This window comes from Canis lupus, chromosome X (genome assembly GCF_011100685.1).
Source record: "Canis lupus familiaris isolate Mischka breed German Shepherd chromosome X, alternate assembly UU_Cfam_GSD_1.0, whole genome shotgun sequence".
Taxonomy (NCBI): domain Eukaryota; kingdom Metazoa; phylum Chordata; class Mammalia; order Carnivora; family Canidae; genus Canis; species Canis lupus.
The window spans coordinates 55,034,222-55,051,702 of NC_049260.1; the positions used below are offsets into that span (position 1 = coordinate 55,034,222).

The window sequence follows — 17,481 nt, forward strand, 5'->3', positions numbered from 1 at the left end:
AAAATTTTAAAAAATAAATAAAGTGTATTTCTTATAAGCAGCATATTGTTGAGTCTAGCTTTTATAATATAGTCTGACAAACTGCATTTTAATTGGGGTGTTTAGACCATTTGCTTTTAATATGATTATTGATATGGATAGGCTTGACTCTATTATTTTGCTATTTTCTATTTGTCCCATCTATTCATCATTTCCTTTATTTTGTTTATTTTTTTGGCTTCTTTTAATCAACTGAGTATTTTGTGATTTCATATTATCTCCTTGGTTGGCTCATGTATGATTTTGGTGCTTAAATTAGTGATATAAAACATTAAGGGTTAAGTTCTTTTGAATAATTGACTCCTTTATCTTTATGAAATTATCTTTTTTATTCTCAAAAATATCCTTTGATGTGAATTTTACATTATCTGATGTTAATATATCCCCTTACTCCACCTTTCTTTTGATTACTTTTAGCATGGTATGCCTCCATCAAAAGTGAAAAAGTTCTCAAAGATGGTTACTTTTTAGAAACTAAGTTTAGTTAATTTTGTTTGCTTAAAAAATTTCATTCATTGACTTTTTTTTTTATTTTTTATTTATTTATTTATTTATGATAGTCACACAGAGAGAGAGAGAGAGAGAGGCAGAGACATAGGCAGAAGGAGAAGCAGGCTCCATGCACCGGGAGCCCGACGTGGGATTCGATCCCGGGTCTCCAGGATCGCGCCCTGGGCCAAAGGCAGGCGCCAAACCGCTGCGCCACCCAGGGATCCCTCATTCATTGACTTTAAAAGTTAAGAATGTGTATCTAATTATGTCTCTTAAGGCAAGACAAACAAAAGGAAAAATAAACTGTTTTTAGTACATCAAAATAAAAAGCTTTCACACAGTGATGCAAGGCAACCTACTGGATGGGAGAAGATATTTGCAAATGATATAGCCAATGAGGGGTTAATATCCAAGATATATAAAGAACTTGTATAGCTCAACACCAGAAAAACAAATTAAAAAATGAACAGAGGACATTTCTAAAATGACATTTTCTCAAAGACATACAAATGGCCGACAGACACATGAAAAGATACTCAGCATCACTAATCACCAGGGGAATGCAGGATGTGGAGAAAAAGGAACCTTCATGTATTGTTGGTGGAAATGTAAATTGGTGTAGCCACTGTGGAAAATGGTGTGGAGGTTCCTCAAAAAATTAAAAATAGAAATACCATATGATCCAGTAATTCCATTACTGGGTATTTATCCAAAGAAAACAAAAACACTAATTTCAAGATATTTGCACCCCATGTGTATTGCAGCATTATTTACAATAGCCAAGATAAGCAAGCAACCTAAGTGTCCGTTGATAGATAAATGGGTAAAGAAGATGTGATACACACAATGGAATGTTACACAGCCATAAAGAAAGGATGAGATCTTACCATTTGTGACAACATGGATAGACCTAATACCTCTAGGGTATTGCTAAGTGAAATAAGTCAGACTGAGAGTGACAAATACCATATGATATCACTCAAATGTGGAGTCAAAAAAAAAAACAAATGAATAAACCAACAAAAAACAGAATCAGACCTATAAATACAGAGAATAAACTGATGGTTGTCAGAGGGAAAGTGGGGGGTGGAGGCATGGGCAAAATGGGTGAAGAGGAGTGGGAAGTATAGGCTTCCAGTTACAGAATGAAGTCATGGGAATAAAAAGAATAGCATCAGTATAGTCAATGATATGTAATAGTGTTGTATGGTGGCAGATGGTAGCTATACTTGTGAACAAAGCATAACATATAGAGATATTGAACCACTATGTTGTACACAGGAAACTAGTGTAACATTATGTGTCAACTATACTCAAATTTTTTTTAAAGAATGAGTATCTATTTATTAAATATAACATATAAAATATACTTTGAATTCCTTATCATGACTAGTTAAGGACACATTAAGGAGAAAATGGAGAAGGCAAAGACAGTGTATAGAAATACTAGGATATCTAGAGAATGATTTTCTACAGAAAGCCTCTTTCTTATGACCTTTTGGGATATTTCTGTTAAAAGCTCTTGGAGAGCTATTACAATTTTGGGTGAGTGTAGGCATGGATGAAAATCTCACTTCTACTTATGTGGGCTCAGTTCTGAGTGAAATTAAGTCTGGAGCTGAATCTAGCCCATGGGCCAGAGAGTCCTCATCCCTAATCCAGCATCACTGATTTCTCTTTTAGAATTGGCTTGCAAATGAAATTGAGGTTATGGTCAGTACTGAGGAAGCCAAACGCCATCTGAATGACCTTCTTGAAGATAGAAAGATCCTGGCTCAGGATGTGGCTCAACTCAAAGAGAAAAAGGAATCTGGGGAGAATCCACCTCCTAAACTCCGGGCAAGTACCCCAATGGAAATATGTTATCAATAATCAGATTCTGCACTCCCCAGAAACCCTCACAACTTTGGAGGATTACTTTCCTTTTAGCACCTCACCCTCATTCCCATTATTCTTTACAGAGGCGCACGTTTTCACTTGCTGAACTACGTGGTCAAGTTTCTGAGTCAGAAGATTCCATTACAAAGCAGATTGAGAGCCTAGAAACTGAAATGGAGCTCAGGTAATAGGACTATCTCTAAGACATTGTAATTTATAAAAATTTATGCCTGGAATCAAAATAGAACCTATCAATCCAGTGATTCAAAAGCTTGTTTTTCAAAGGCTTTGTGATGATTGAGAAATGAAAGAATGTAGCAATTTTTTGAACCATATACTTCACTAGACATGTTAGACGTATTTTTTCATTCAGTCCCTCCTTATGAGGTATTATTATACCTTATGAAGTAAGTATCATTCTTCTGACTTTAAATATCTAAACAAGTTTGGAAATTAAAAAATATTTTTTAGATTTTTTGTTTTGAGAAAGACAGCATGGTGGGGGCAGGGCAGAGGGAGAGGGAGAATCCCAAGCAGACTCCCTGCTGAGCACAGAGCCCAACACAGGGCTTGAACCCACAACCCCAAGATCATGACCGTGGCTGAAATCAAGAGCTGGACAGCCAACTAACTGAGCCACCCAGGCACCCAGAAGGTTAGAAATCTTAAGAAATGTGCTCAAGGTTATACAGAGCTGGGATTCAAAACCTGGCCTATCTAATTCCAAAACCTATGCTCTTTATGTTGCACCCCATCTTGGTATTTCTGAAATGTAGAACTGGCTAAAAACAAAACTTTGGAAGAAGTTAAGAACTGATGCCAGAAGAGCAACAGTAGGGATCCCTGGGTGGCGCAGCGGTTTGGCACCTGCCTTTGGCCCAGGGCGCGATCCTGGAAACCCCGGATCGAATCCCACGTCAGGCTCCCGGTGCATGGAGCCTGCTTCTCCCTCTGCCTATGTCTCTGCCTCTCTCTCTCTCTCTCTCTATGTGACTATCATAAATAAATAAAAAATTAAAAAAAAAAAAAGAAGAGCAACAGTACAGAAGAAAGAGAACTTTAGAGATTATTGGCTAAGTAGATGTAATAATGTATAAGTAAAGCTATCATGAGCATTAGATTAATAAGTAAAGTACATAACATAGTACTTGGCATATTAGAATTGCTCAATGCACAGTCTCTCTTTCTCCTTTTCTGGCTCTAAAACCAGAAATTATGCTGCTCTAATCACTATTATTGTCTTTTAAGTATCTGTAATCTCTAGAAGGAATTGAACTTCCACAGAGATTATATAGGGTCTTAGGATGATAGAATTGTATCACCCACAAGACCTTAAAGATCATTTGATTTGTTTTGAGCAACACATACTAGCTATTTATCTTTGGATACGTCTATAAATCACTCAACATTTGAGTTTCTGTTTTGTGCTGCCCTGGATGCATACAGTTGGATATACAGAAAGTAGATGGCACACCTCTTCTCTCAAGTGGAAATAGTATAATGACAGAGGGGTAGGTTGGAATCATTTGTTAAAATTTCAGGAATGTAAACCATTGATAGCTTACAACATTTATGCCACAGAAACTAGCAAAAGCTACAAATTGGGTCCAGTTTTTTAGTGCTGGTTTTTATTTTATTTTTTTAAAGATTTTATTATTTATTAGAAACAGAGAGAGAGAGAGAGAGAGAGGCAGAGACACAGGCAGAGGGAGAAGCAGGCTCCATGCAGGGAGCCTGACGTGGGATTTATTCCTGGGTCTCCAGGATCAGGCCCTAAGCTGAAGGCGGCGCTAAACCGCTGGGCCACTGGGGCTGCCCTAGGGCTGGTTTTTAAACATTTACCTGCACACCACTGTGAATAATTAAATGATTAAATGTTAGGCAGGTGCCAAGTAGAGAGCAATTAAACAGGTGAGTTTAATCAAGGCAATTTTCCTAAACTTGATGAGACAGAAACTAAATTTTAAAATACCTAAGGGACATGAATAGTCAGAGGAGACAGGAAAGGCCATATGGTAGACGATAATTCTGAAGTGTTCTGGCTCCCCTCTTCCAAGAAGCCTTCCCTGACACTTTATCTCCCACTATTCCTCCTCTGTAAACTCCTTTAGAACTTAGAGTCATCAATCATATATATGGTACAGTGGATGTGTTATCTTTATATATTTATTATTTTTTACGGGTATTAATCTTGTCAATATAAATTGATTGTAATCTTGGTGAAGGAAAGGGCTATATATTAGACCAGAGTTCTTGAAGCATGGTCTGCAACCCCTGGGGTACTCTGAGCAACCGAAACTGTCTTCATAATGCTATTAAGACATTATTTTCCACTTATACTACAATGACATTCACTGTGATAGTTAAAGCAACAGAAGACAAAATTGCTCATACCATAGCTTGAATTAAAGCAGTGGCACCAATCTGTACTAGAGGTCATTGTATACTTCATGACCACACACTCTCAGTTGTTTTTTTAGATCAGTTTTACTTAAGAATGGCTTTGATAGGGGCGCTTGGCTGCCTCAGTTGGTAGAGCATGCAACTTTTGATCTTGGGGTCATCAGTTCAAGCCCCACATTGGGCAAAGTAGAGCCTACTTTTTTTTTAAAAAAATGGCTTTGATAAAGCAGTGTTAATTTTATTAAATTTCAACCCATGAGTTCAAATCTATTTAGTATTCTGTGTGACCAAATGGGAAGAACACATAGAGCACTTGTGCTGTTTTGCTGAAGTCTGAGGGTTGTCTGGAGGAAAAGCACTTGTGCAATTGTTGGAGGTGTGAACTCAATAGGCCTCTTTTTTCCACGGAACATCCGTTGTGTTTGAAAGAACGACTGACAAACTATGGTTATTCAGGCTTGAGTACTTGGCAGGCATTTTCTCAAAAGTGAACAGAGTGAGCTTGTCACTTCAAGAAAAACAACTGGCAATGTTTGTCACTAAAGATAGAATTGAGCTTTCAAGCAAAACTTAGAATTCTGGAAAACTTTTATCTGCTCCCATGAGCTTGACAGTTTTTTTTAACTTTTCTGTTGAGACCAGCAGTGATATTAACTATTTATTTCTTGATATTGTATAATGAAATGTGTTATCATTTGGAGATTTTGCATCACTCAACATTGCCCAAATATGTTACAGAATCATCTATGGGTAAACGTACTGCATTCAGATTGGAAGATAGACCAATGGACAGTTTCAGATTCCACATTTCAACTAATTTTTAAGGAACTAAAACTTAGTTCCTTTAACTAACCCACTAAAACTTGTTGGGTTTTAGTGTAGTCTCAAAGAAGAATGTCCACAGTTATCTGAGTAGGCTACTAAAATGTTCCTTTGTCCAACTACATATCTATGTGAGACCAGATTGTCTTCATTAACATCAACCAGAACATGTCACATGTTTGCATGTGGGAGATGTGAGAATCCAGTTGTCTTCTACTGAGCCAGATATTACAGAGATTTATAAAAGTGTAAAAGAGTCTCATTCTTCTCACTACATGATTTTTTTTTAGAAAATATAATTTTCATAAAATAGATTATAATGGATTATTGTTATTTTAAATGAATTAGTGAACATTTAATTTTTTCTCAGTTTTACTTTCAACACTGTAAATATCTATAGGTGCAATGTATATGAACAGAATTTCTCAGAGGTCCTCAAATAATTTTTAGGAGTGTAGAAGGGTCCTAAGACTCCCAAGATTTGAGAACTGCTATCTTAGATTATTTTGGTACCCATCTTCTTTTATAGTACCTTACATAGCAGCATGTTACACATATGCTGGTATACTACCTTTCATTGGACACATTGCAAATTTGAGAAGGAAGCTACTAATGAAACTGAAATATTGTGTAAACCTTGGTCTCAGACCATACTTGATTAGAAAGTAACTGTAAGCTATAACCAGGGTCAGGGTATCTAATCTTCTTAGAAACTTCTCAGTCCTGTGGCAGGCACATCAAGATAACCTCTCATAGCACTAGCCATAGGTATCAATTTGATATTTGGTCCCAGCGAAGAACATCTACCTGTTTGTCCTTTTTAAATTATTTTAAGATTTTATTTTATTCATTTGAAAGAGAGAGAAAGCACCAGCAGGAGGGAGGGGCAGAGGGAGAAGGAGAAGCAGACTCCCCACTTAGCAGGGAGCCCAAAATGGGGCTTGATCCCAGGACCCTGGGATCATGACCTGAGTCGAAGTCCGACTCTTAACCGACTGAGCCACCCAGGTGCCCCACTGCTTATACTTTTGAGACTTTTTCCCTTCAGGTCTCCAACCTGATTCTTATCCTTTTGAGGCCTCCTGGTTCCTTCATATCACAATCTGAACTCATATGGCCTCAAGACAAAGTCACATTACAGTTAATATACTACAACAGAACCCTACTAAAACAAATTTTTTCAAGCCCCACCATGTGACACATTTATTTCAACCAGTATTTCATAAAATAAAATCACTGAGATAGTTTCTTGGATTCCTTTTGCATCAGGATTTGAGATACTAACCAGCTGACTCAGTCATTATTTAAATGATATTTCACTGGGGATCCCTGGGTGGCGCAGCGGTTTAGCGTCTGCCTTTGGCCCAGGGCGCGATCCTGGAGACCCGGGATCGAGTCCCACGTCAGGCTCCCGGTGCATGGAGCCTGCTTCTCCCTCTGCCTGTGTCTCTGCCTCTCTCTGTCTCTCTCTCTGTGTGACTATCATAAATAAATAAAAAATTTAAAAAAAATAAATAAATAAATAAATGATATTTCACTAATACCTCCATCCATAAACCTATCTGAAGAGCTTCACAGAGCTCTCTCCTCCTTGCTGTTAAGGATACTAGCAATAAGTCTCACTGTCTCTTTCCTTGAAGGAGTGCCCAGATTGCTGATCTACAGCAGAAGTTGCTGGATGCAGAAAGTGAAGACAGGCCAAAACACCGCTGGGAGAGTATTGCTACCATTCTGGAAGCCAAGTGTGCCCTGAAATATTTAATTGGAGAGGTAAGCATCACTCTTCTTACCAGCAATTAGAGGTCTGGCCAGATAGGTTGAAATAAGATGTTAACCTGGAATACTATTGTAGTGCCATTGCCACTTTTCATGGTAGAAGCTGCAATGACACTAGAATTAGAGAAAATAGTTTTATGGGTAAAGGTTGGTGTGAACAAATACAGCCCAGTCACTTAGAAAATTGATACCTGATAGCCTGGCATACAGCAAGTGCTCAATAAATGTCTGCTATTATTATTGGGAAAGTATCAGGATGCCATAGTAGGCCACTGGTTATACATAAACTATTGTACTGTACTACTTTTCAAACTATTATACTGTACCTATGAGATGTTTTCAAAAAAAAGTTTAAGGTACAGGGCACCTGAGTGGCTCAGTGGTTGAGCATCTGCCTTTGGCTCAGGTCATGGTCCCAGAGTCCTGGGATCGAGTACTGCATCAGGCACCCCGCGGGAAGCCTGCTTCTCCTTCTGCCTATGTCTCTGCCTCTCTGTGTCTCTCATGAATAAAATAAAATCTTAAAAAAAGTTTAAGGTACAACCTAGAAAAGAGGAAACCTAATCATCTTTTGACATACACCCATCTTAAGGAAAGTCCCATCTTCACTGACTTTAAAATAATATGTCGGGATCCCTGGGTGGCGCAGCGGTTTGGCGCCTGCCTTTGGCCCAGGGCGCGATCCTGGAGACCCGGGATCGAATCCCACGTCGGGCTCCCGGTGCATGGAGCCTGCTTCTCCCTCTGCCTGTGTCTCTGCCTCTCTCTCTCTCTGTGTGACTATCATAAATAAATTTTAAAAAAATTAAAAAAAATAATATGTCATCTTACATTGTCACAAGAGGAACTGAAGTTGATTGCCTCTGGTGATTGAGGCATTTTCACTTTGAGATGAGCATACAAACTCCAGCTCTGGAAGTTTGAGCAATGTTATTCCTTTATACATTTTTGTATTGGGTTAGCAGATTTGTCCTACCAAGAAAATCCTGATTGTTTGTGTGAACACTGGTATTATGCTGTTCACCGTGTGTGCCAGTAGAGACTATAAAACCAGGCCAGCATAGGATATCAATCTAGCCTGAAAAGCCAGATCTACAGTGCCAGCTAACATGTCTACTAGTTCCAACATGTGAATACAGACGTTCTGAGATGGAACATAATTGGCCATAAGGGTGTGTCCTGTGGATTTCTCTTCAGAATGAAGGAAGAAAGTCTTAAATATCAGAATTTGGAGTTGCTAGATACTGTTTGTGTTCAGTTTATTCTTGTCCAGAGACAGAGCAAGAGATTGAATGACTTTAGCAGTGGCTTCTAGCTTGAAGAGATCAATCTCAACTGAAATAGGGAGTCTTGGCCTGGATAGCATTGTTACCATGTGTAGAATCCATGTGACATAGAAAAAGAATGGGCTCGGACATGGAGGAACTTTTCTCAGTCCATTTCAGGAAAGCTGACATTTTCCTGCCTAATGAATGGGGAAAGGTGGCCATTCTCCAAATAAACTGATCTTCTTTTATCCCTTCCAGCTGGTCTCCTCCAAAATACAGGTCAGCAAGCTTGAAAGCAGCCTGAAACAGAACAAGGCCAGCTGTGCCGACATGCAGAAGATGCTGTTTGAGGAGCGAAATCATTTTGCTGAAATTGAGACAGAGTTACAGGCAGAGCTGGTCAGAGTAGAACAGCAGCATCAAGAGAAGGTGAGCCCTGGCAAAACCAGAAGCTACGCTGAGAATCAGTGTCATTGCTTTTGGTCGGTAGATTTGAAAAGATAGTAGGGTGGGAGGGGAATATGAAGTTTCCTTCGAAAGCCCATGTTGTCTTTTCTAAATTTTGCAAACAAGGAACCTGAAAAAGGAATGACTTGTCAAAGTTTACACATACAACGACTCTTAGCCTTCAACTTTCATACCAAGGTTAACATTGTGGCCGGGCTTACTACTTCCAGCCACGAGAATGAAAGGTAACAAGTACCCTCTAAATCCGAGGAGTCATCTGGATCACAGCTTGGCCTAAGCCAGAATTCCTTTCTACCCTCATTCCTTTGGTCTCATTTGTATCTTTCTCTAGGTGCTATACCTTCTCAGCCAGCTGCAGCAAAGCCAAATGGCAGAGAAGCAGCTAGAGGAGTCAGTGAATGAGAAGGAGCAACAGCTGCTGAGCACACTGAAGTGTCAGGTATGATAATGGAGCAGAAGTCTCCAGAGATGGGATCCATAGGCCTGACTGCGAATCCTATCTGATTTACACCACTGTACTTGTAGCAGACAGTGACTACTGAAAAAAGGTTTATAATAGTATTCTCTATGGCCTCTTGGCCCTATGTGATCAATGTAGGGGTATTTAGAATGCAACCACACATAGGGTGACCTCCTTTCGGGAACAGAAATGACATTGCTTACTCCATACCAAATTTTGAGGCCTCCTGGTTCCTTGCCTCAGCCCCAAGCTCTAAAAGAGGTGGGAAAGTCCAGTCATCCCATAGAATCCTAAGGGCATTCAGCTTTTTCTTTCTTTTTTTTTTTTTCTCTTTCTGAGGTTGTTCTGAGCTGAGACCTGACATGTTTGTAAAGTGCCTGGGGTCTGAATATCTCCCAGAGCCTGGGAACACCACACCCCTTAGCAGCGTGTTGGAACACTATTTTGTCCAACTTAGAATCTTTTTTTCTGAACCACCAGTCTCTAGGGTTTCCTTGGCACCTCCCATCCAAGACATAACCAAACTAGTTAAGGTCGTATGCTGAATTATGAATCTAGTTGTCTTTAGTGCCAGGAAGTTTAATCAGGCTTATTAGAGTAGCAAATGAACTGCCTAGTCTATGTTTAGAAGGGTAAACAAAAGCATCTGTAGACTTAAAAGAAACAAAGCTAACTGTCCGTGTGGGTCTCTTAATCAGCATCCTGATGTGAATGAATAAGGTATGTAAGGCTAGGGAATAGAAAGGAATAAGGAAAGCATTTAGGGCAGAGCACATGGTTCTTGTGAGCACAGTCAGGACTGCTTAGGAGTGATGGAACAGAAGTGGCACTCAGGACACCTAGGAACTGGTAGGAATCAGACATTTTTCTGGGTGCCAGTACCTACTGTGCAAAAAACCATCCGCTGCCAGCATCTTAGCAGCAATATGTTTTCATCTATGTGAGTTGTTTGGTAACCCACATGTAGTGCCCAAAATAACCCCACCTATCACTGTATTATTTGGAAATAGGATGAAGAACTCGAGAAGATGCGAGAAGTGTGTGAGCAAAATCAGCAGCTTCTCCAAGAGAATGAAATCATCAAGCAGGTAGCGCAGCTTCCCACCCATTTTATAATAAGCCCTGGGAGACCCTGTTGCAATTGAGGTCAGCTTTTGGGAGCAGCCCTGGGTATGACAAGTTGGCTCTATTTTTGAGGTCTGTATCAAATTTCTATATGATATGGTCATGTGCATTTCAAAATGGTATAAACACGCATTTTTAAAATTTTTTTAGTTTTATTTAAATGCAATTAATTCACATGTAATAATATTGCTGGTTTCAGAGGTAGAGGTCAGTGATTCATCAGTCTTACATAATAGCCAGTGCTCGTTACATCCTGTGCCCTCCTGAATGTCCATAAACACACAGTTTTCAATCTGTTCTTTTCTGAATCTAATGCTCATCTTCTAAGGTGAGTGTCCTTCAACCTACTTTATTATTAACCCACCTCACTTTACTATGTCTTAAATTCAGCTAGCCCAGGAATCTTTATGTTTTAGCCATTAACACTCCCAGAAGCTGCCCTGCACTATATATACTATGTATTTTTTTTCCAAACAGAAACTGACCCTCCTCCAAGTAGCCAGCAGACAGAAACCTCATCTTCCTAAGGATACCCTTCTATCTCCAGACTCTTCTTTTGAATATATCCCACCTAAGGTAAACTGCTCAATGATGGTAATAACCTTCATATGGCCATGGTTGAGGGGAAGTGTGCTAAATTCATCTTTCAAAAGAGGTTGGGAGTTAAAAATCCCAAATTCTGGAGTGCCTGGCCAGCTCAGTCAGAAGAGCACACAACTCTTGATCTCAGGGCTGTGAGTTCGAGCCCCACATTGGGTGCAGAGCTTGCTTAAAAGTAAAAATCTTAGGGATGCCTGGGTGGCTCAGTGGTTGAGCATCTGCCTTCAGCTCAGGGCATGATTCTGGAATCCCGGGATCAAGTCCCACATCAGGACCCCTGCATGGAGCCTGCTTCTCCCTCTGCCTGCATCTCTCCCTCTCACTCTGTGTGTCTCTCATGAATAAATAAAATCTTTTAAAAAAATAAAATAATAAAAATCTTTAAAAAAAAAAAACCCAGATTCCAGCATCTCAGTTTTCCTCAGAGTCCCAAATAAAACTACAGTCTTGAGGAAAATAGGCATTCCTTCCCCAGAAGGCTGACTTTTGGCCATGTACAGGTATTATGTAACAACTGAGGAGGAGCAAGAGAAAAGGGCAGTGTTCAGCTGTCCATCCAAAGATACTTATCTCATCATATCATGAGTCCCTCTTTCCTCCCTCAGATTGCTCAGCTTCTATGCCTTCAGTTTCCATCCCTTCAAAGACTCTGCAAGGCCAAAGGCTGCGGCAGAATCTCTTCTGATTGGTAAAGCCAAGGGAGTATATTTGAGGGAGTCGGAAATCTCGGCTTGAGAATATAGCTGGCAACAGCTACTGGAAAGATATGATCTACATGTATTTTAAAAATTTTATTAAGTAATTATTCCAAACCTTTTTTTTTTCTTAGCCAAAACCTTCCCGTTTTAAAGAAAAGTTCCTGGAGCAAAGCATGGACATCGAGGATCTAAAATATTATTCAGAGCATTCTGTGAATGAGCCTGACGACAGTGCTGGTGATGATGATGATGGGGCTGATGAGGAATGGAAGCCAACAAAATTGGTTAAGGTGTCCAAGAAGAACATCCAAGGGGTAGGAGGCAGCTCTCATCTCTGTCAGGGGTTCTGGTCCTTGCTCTTTACTGGCAGTGGGTATGTGCTGGCCCCATATCCCTGAGCCCCTGGGTCCCATTCAAAGGCATTGAGGAGTCCTTGTTGGGCCAGCTCTGTATGGAGCCTGGGGCTAGCAGAGAAGGCCGCCTGAGTGCACAAGATGGCTCTCTTCATGTTTTCAGGTTCTTACTAAGTCTGAACGGGTTAGTGGTATCTATACCACTTCATTGAAGCTGGTTCCAAAGTGATCATGTAATAATCCTTCATATTTTTATAGCATTTGACAGTTTGTCAACCATTGTCATATAGGTTATCTCTTTTTATCATCACCAAAAAATCCAGTGAGGTATTTATTATTTGCATTTTATAGATGGATTGGAGACCCACAGGGAAATGACATTGCTCAAGGTCATAAAACTGAGGACAGTCAGGACTTGAAACCAAATATTCCGACTCCAAATCCAGTTGTTTCTACCATATCATGGTCATATCAGTAAAAATTGCAGGCTAGAAGCTATCTTCCTTGCCTCCCTAGACTAAGGGGTAATAATAATTACAGAAAAGGCTAGTAATTAAGATCAAACACACCAAGTTAAAGTTAGTTAGGATCAATTTGACTTTGAGGCATACTTTATTTACTTCCACAATGATAGTCCTACATAATTACCAAACCGAGGTGTTTTCTGTTGAAACATTAACTTCCTAGGCCCTATAGTTCACCACTACCCCAATTGTGCCCTGCAACCACATTGCACTTAAAGAGAACAGTTCACAAATGACCCTAACAGTTCACAAATAACACTGGAAGGTTACGTGATTTCATTAGCTGCTTGAGCACCTCATAGGGGACTAAGCCTTAAAAAGCCACAACACCAGGGATCCCTGGGTGGCGCAGCGGTTTGGCGCCTGCCTTTGGCCCAGGGCGCGATCCTGGAGACCCGGGATCGAATCCCACATGGGGCTCCCGGTGCATGGAGCCTGCTTCTCCCTCTGCCTGTGTCTCTGCCTCTCTCTCTTTCTCTCTCTGTGACTATCATAAATAAATAAAAAAAACAATTAAAAAAAAAAAAGCCACAACACCAGAGCGAAGCAAGTAATGAGGAATTAAGCCAGTCGTGGTGGCATTAAGTCACTTGGAAAGAATCATCAGGAATGCAGCACATCCCATGCTCTTAGTGGGGCTAAAGAGCTCATCCTCTAGCCTCAGAGAGCTTATAATCTAGTGGGAAAACAAGGCAAAGAAATAGAAGCATACCAAAGAATCTCAGCATATTCATCTTAGAGAGATGGACTGAAGGATTTTAAGAGTGACTATAAAGCTAAACCAAGCGGATATAGTTTAGAAAGATACCATGGAAGAGATGACTATTACTGCATTATAATATGGAAAGGGAAATACAGTCTTGGAAGCAACTGGGAGACCATTTCTGGCACAACGAACAGCATATTGCAAAGACTTAGTTATAGAGGGACAGGAGACACAGAAATGGGGCAGAACGTGTCTGACTTTCATTCACTTAATCAACAAATGTTTATGGACTTTACTATGACCAAAGTGGAGAGCATGAGCTGAATATAGACACAAGGGTTAGCTAAGTAATAGGAAGCAGAATTGAGAAGTACACACAGAAACAAATATTAGAGGACCAAAAACCCCTGGGAAGACGTGTCCAAATGTGAAGCAAATATGTATATCCTTGTTCTTGAAGCAAGCTTTCCATATGTATCATGGCAATGTTGCTCCACATGTAAAAAGGAAATAGAGAAATCTAGTAAAAATTGCAAGTAAGTATTGGTTATTAATGACAAATTCAGTATCTAAAACTGTGAGAAATTATTCTTTTCTAGGCTTTTCCCCTGATTTAATAACTTAAGAGTATAATTGGGCATTAAGGGAGACAAGTTGGCACACGATCTAGTTTCTCTCTTTTAGCAACCTTGAAGTACATGGATGCTGTGACTGCTCCCTGATCAGACTTCTCTTAGAGACATTAGCTGTAGACCTTCATCCTATTTGCGATTCCAACCCAGCTGAAATGGGCTGGCATTATTACTTTAAAGGAGACTGCCGCAGGCACCAAAATAATGACTCGTCTAGAACTAATGCTGAAAAAGGAGGCTTCCTCAACCAGGCTTCCTTTATGTACTAAGGAGATGCTGAGGGACAGGCCATGTGCTATAGGAAAAGAAATAGCTTCAAAGCAAGGTAGACATGGATCCTCATCTTGAGTTTGCCACTGGCTAGTTGGATGACCTGAAACAGGTCACTTAATCTCCCTAGGCTTCTCATTCCTTGTCTATGCAATGAAAGGATTAAACTAGAAAGATGGCTGTGTAAGGTCCCTTCCACCACTAATATCCTGAATCAAAGTAACGGTCAAAGCTGTATAAATATTTTTTAATTAATTAAGGAGTGTTAGGGATGCCTGGGTAGCTCAGTGGTTGAGCGTCTGCCTTTGGCTCAGGGCGTGATCCTGGAATCCCTGCATGGAGCCTGTTTCTCCCTCTGCCTATGTCTGCCTCTCTCTCTGTATCTCTCATGAATAAATAAATAAAATCTTTAAAAAAATAATTAAGGAGTGTTAATAATACTAACTTTATATGGTGTTTTATGGCATCTGAGTAGTTAAAAGAAGGAATATGTGCAAAAGCACTCAGTGACAAATAAAATATCATGCAGATACTGTTACTGAAGGACTGTAAGCATTTTACAAATACTCTCATTTGTCCCCTTTGACAGAAAAGAGGAAGCAGGAATTCTTATCTCTTCCTTAGTGATGAGAGAATGGAGATGAACTTGAATGAAGTGACTTGTCCAAGGTCATGCCAAGTTTTATTTTTTTTAAGATTTTATTTATTTATTCATGAGAGACAGAGAGAGACCTAGGCAGAGAGAGAAGCAGACTCCCCACAAGGAGCCTGATGTGGGACTCGATCATGGATCCTGGGATCACGCCCTGAGCCAAAGACAGACACTCAACCGCTGAGCCACCCAGGCATCCCCATACCAAGTTTTAAATATAAGACTAGAGCCTGAGTCTCCTGCCATTGTCTGGTATTCTTTATGTTAAATTTTTTTACCAGATCTTATTCTGAGACACTGTGACACTGAAACCAGTGCTAGAAGAATTACAGACTCTGAAGCAATAGTTCTCAACACTGACTGCACATTAGAATCTCCAAGGGAACTTTTCAAGGGAACTTTACCTGAACTTTTCAGGTAGCCTGGGACCCCACCTCCAGATATTCTGACTTAATTGGTCTGAAGTGGGATCTGGCCTTTTTGAAAAGCTCCCCAGAGATTTCTTATGTGTAGCCAGGTTTGAAAACCACTGGTTTAAAGGAACCCCAGAGGTCTTTCAGCTCTACTTCCCACTCTATATAAAGAATCCCTTTATTACAGTGATTCTCAGCTGTGGTATTGGGACATACTGGTGGGTTATACACACACACACACACACACACACACACACACCATGTACTACATACATATATATTTGAGGTCAGGTCTGTGACAAGTCATTATCCCTCTCTTACGTTCTGATCTGGGTCCTGAGTGTGAAAGAGAACAGGATGAAATTACAGCTAGTGGAATGGCATTCATGCGATGAATACATCTGTCATGTGTGTCATGACTGTTCCAGAATACCACACTACCAGGGGTTTATCTAGCCTCTGCCTGCTTGAAAACTTTTGGTACTGAGAAGCTCACAGTCTCATAGGGAAGCCCATTGGAGCCCACTAACTGTTAGGAGGTTGTTCCTTGTTGAGCTAAAATGCACTGTCTTATAAATCATCCCAGTGGGGGATGACTGTGTAAATTCTAATTGTTCTTCCTTATGACAGCCTTTCAGATACCACTCTCATTCTGTTATCCCTTTAGATAAACTAGACACATTGACAGGATAATAGAATGTTTTGGAGGCATTTAGATGAATTTGCAAATGTCAGAGGACCATACCCAGGCTGTGGCAATGGATCAATGTCATCTTGGTGAAGTCTCTCTAGGACATGTCATAGAACTCTGTCTTTTGTCCTGTGTTATTCAGAGAAGCAAGTTTTTTTTTTATTATCATGTCCAATATTGGCAAGGGTGACTAATGTGGGCATTCCTGTCTATTACTATTAGGTATGTACATTGGTATACTCCTGGAAGGCAACTTGAAAATATGTATCAAAAATCTCCAGTGCCTGGCTAGCTCAGTCTGTAGAGTATGGGTAGAGCATGTGTCCCTTGATCTTAGGGTTGTAAATTTAAGCCCCATGTTGGATGTAGAGATTGCTTAAAAAGAAAAATCTTTTTTAAAAAAGATATGTATCAAAAATCCTAAAAATGTCCCTGTCCTTTGGCTCAGTAATTATACACATAAGAATTTATACTAAGGAAATAGTCACTGGTACAAAACAGGATGCATTCATTCAACAAAACTTTTGTGAGCACCTAGCTATATATCAAGCACTGTTTCTAGGTGCTGAGTATATAACAAACAAGACAGGTAAGATCCTTGGCCTTATGAAACTAAAGACATTCTTGGTGGAGAGAAACACACAATGGCCAGAAAAACAAAATAATTTTAAATGGTGATAAGAGATAAACAGAGAAGATATAATGAAGTCATAAAGAATTCTGGGATAGGAAAATAGTTCTTTAAAAGAGTGTTTGGAAGAGGCCTCTCCAAGAAGGAGATACTTAAGCAGAGATCTCAGCAAAGTGAAGGAGCAAGTCAGGGAAAGAACCAGAGGGAAAACATTTCAGGAAAAGGGAGCAGCAAATGCAAAGACCTCAGACAGGAATGAATTTGGTTTACCAAGGAATGACTGAAAAAAACAGGGTAGCTGGAGAGTATTGAAAAGTGGGAGAGAGCAGTCAAGGGCAGGCCAGAAGGGTAGTTAGGGGCCAGATCGTAGAGAGCCTTGTCGATGATGGGAAGATATAGATTGTGTTTATGTAACAGGATACCTATGGTAACATGATTGGTAATAGGAAACAATTTCTTTGAAAACAATCTCAATGGGATGCCTGGGTGGCTCAGTGGTTGAGTGTCTGCCTTTGGCTCAGGGCGTGATACCAGGGTCTGGTCCTGTGTCCGGCTTCCTGCAGGAAGCCTGCTTATGCCT

At 40.1% G+C, this 17,481-nt stretch overlaps 1 protein-coding gene across 3 annotated transcripts in view; it reads left to right on the plus strand.

The window, feature by feature from the left end:
* KIF4A (kinesin family member 4A) overlaps positions 1 to 17,481 on the plus strand; it is a 125,218-nt gene that overhangs the window by 102,054 nt on the left and 5,683 nt on the right. For 2 of the 3 annotated variants that reach the window (XM_038587623.1, XM_038587624.1), the window contains exons 21-28: positions 2,215 to 2,370; positions 2,493 to 2,593; positions 7,275 to 7,404; positions 8,937 to 9,107; positions 9,478 to 9,585; positions 10,617 to 10,694; positions 11,209 to 11,307; positions 12,161 to 12,343. In XM_038587623.1, coding sequence (XP_038443551.1) covers positions 2,215 to 2,370; positions 2,493 to 2,593; positions 7,275 to 7,404; positions 8,937 to 9,107; positions 9,478 to 9,585; positions 10,617 to 10,694; positions 11,209 to 11,307; positions 12,161 to 12,343 — 1,026 coding nt within the window. Of the gene's footprint in view, positions 1 to 2,214; positions 2,371 to 2,492; positions 2,594 to 7,274; positions 7,405 to 8,936; positions 9,108 to 9,477; positions 9,586 to 10,616; positions 10,695 to 11,208; positions 11,308 to 11,936; positions 12,020 to 12,160; positions 12,344 to 17,481 lie in introns of all 3 variants that reach the window. The other variant, XR_005386308.1, reaches the window with a different exon arrangement.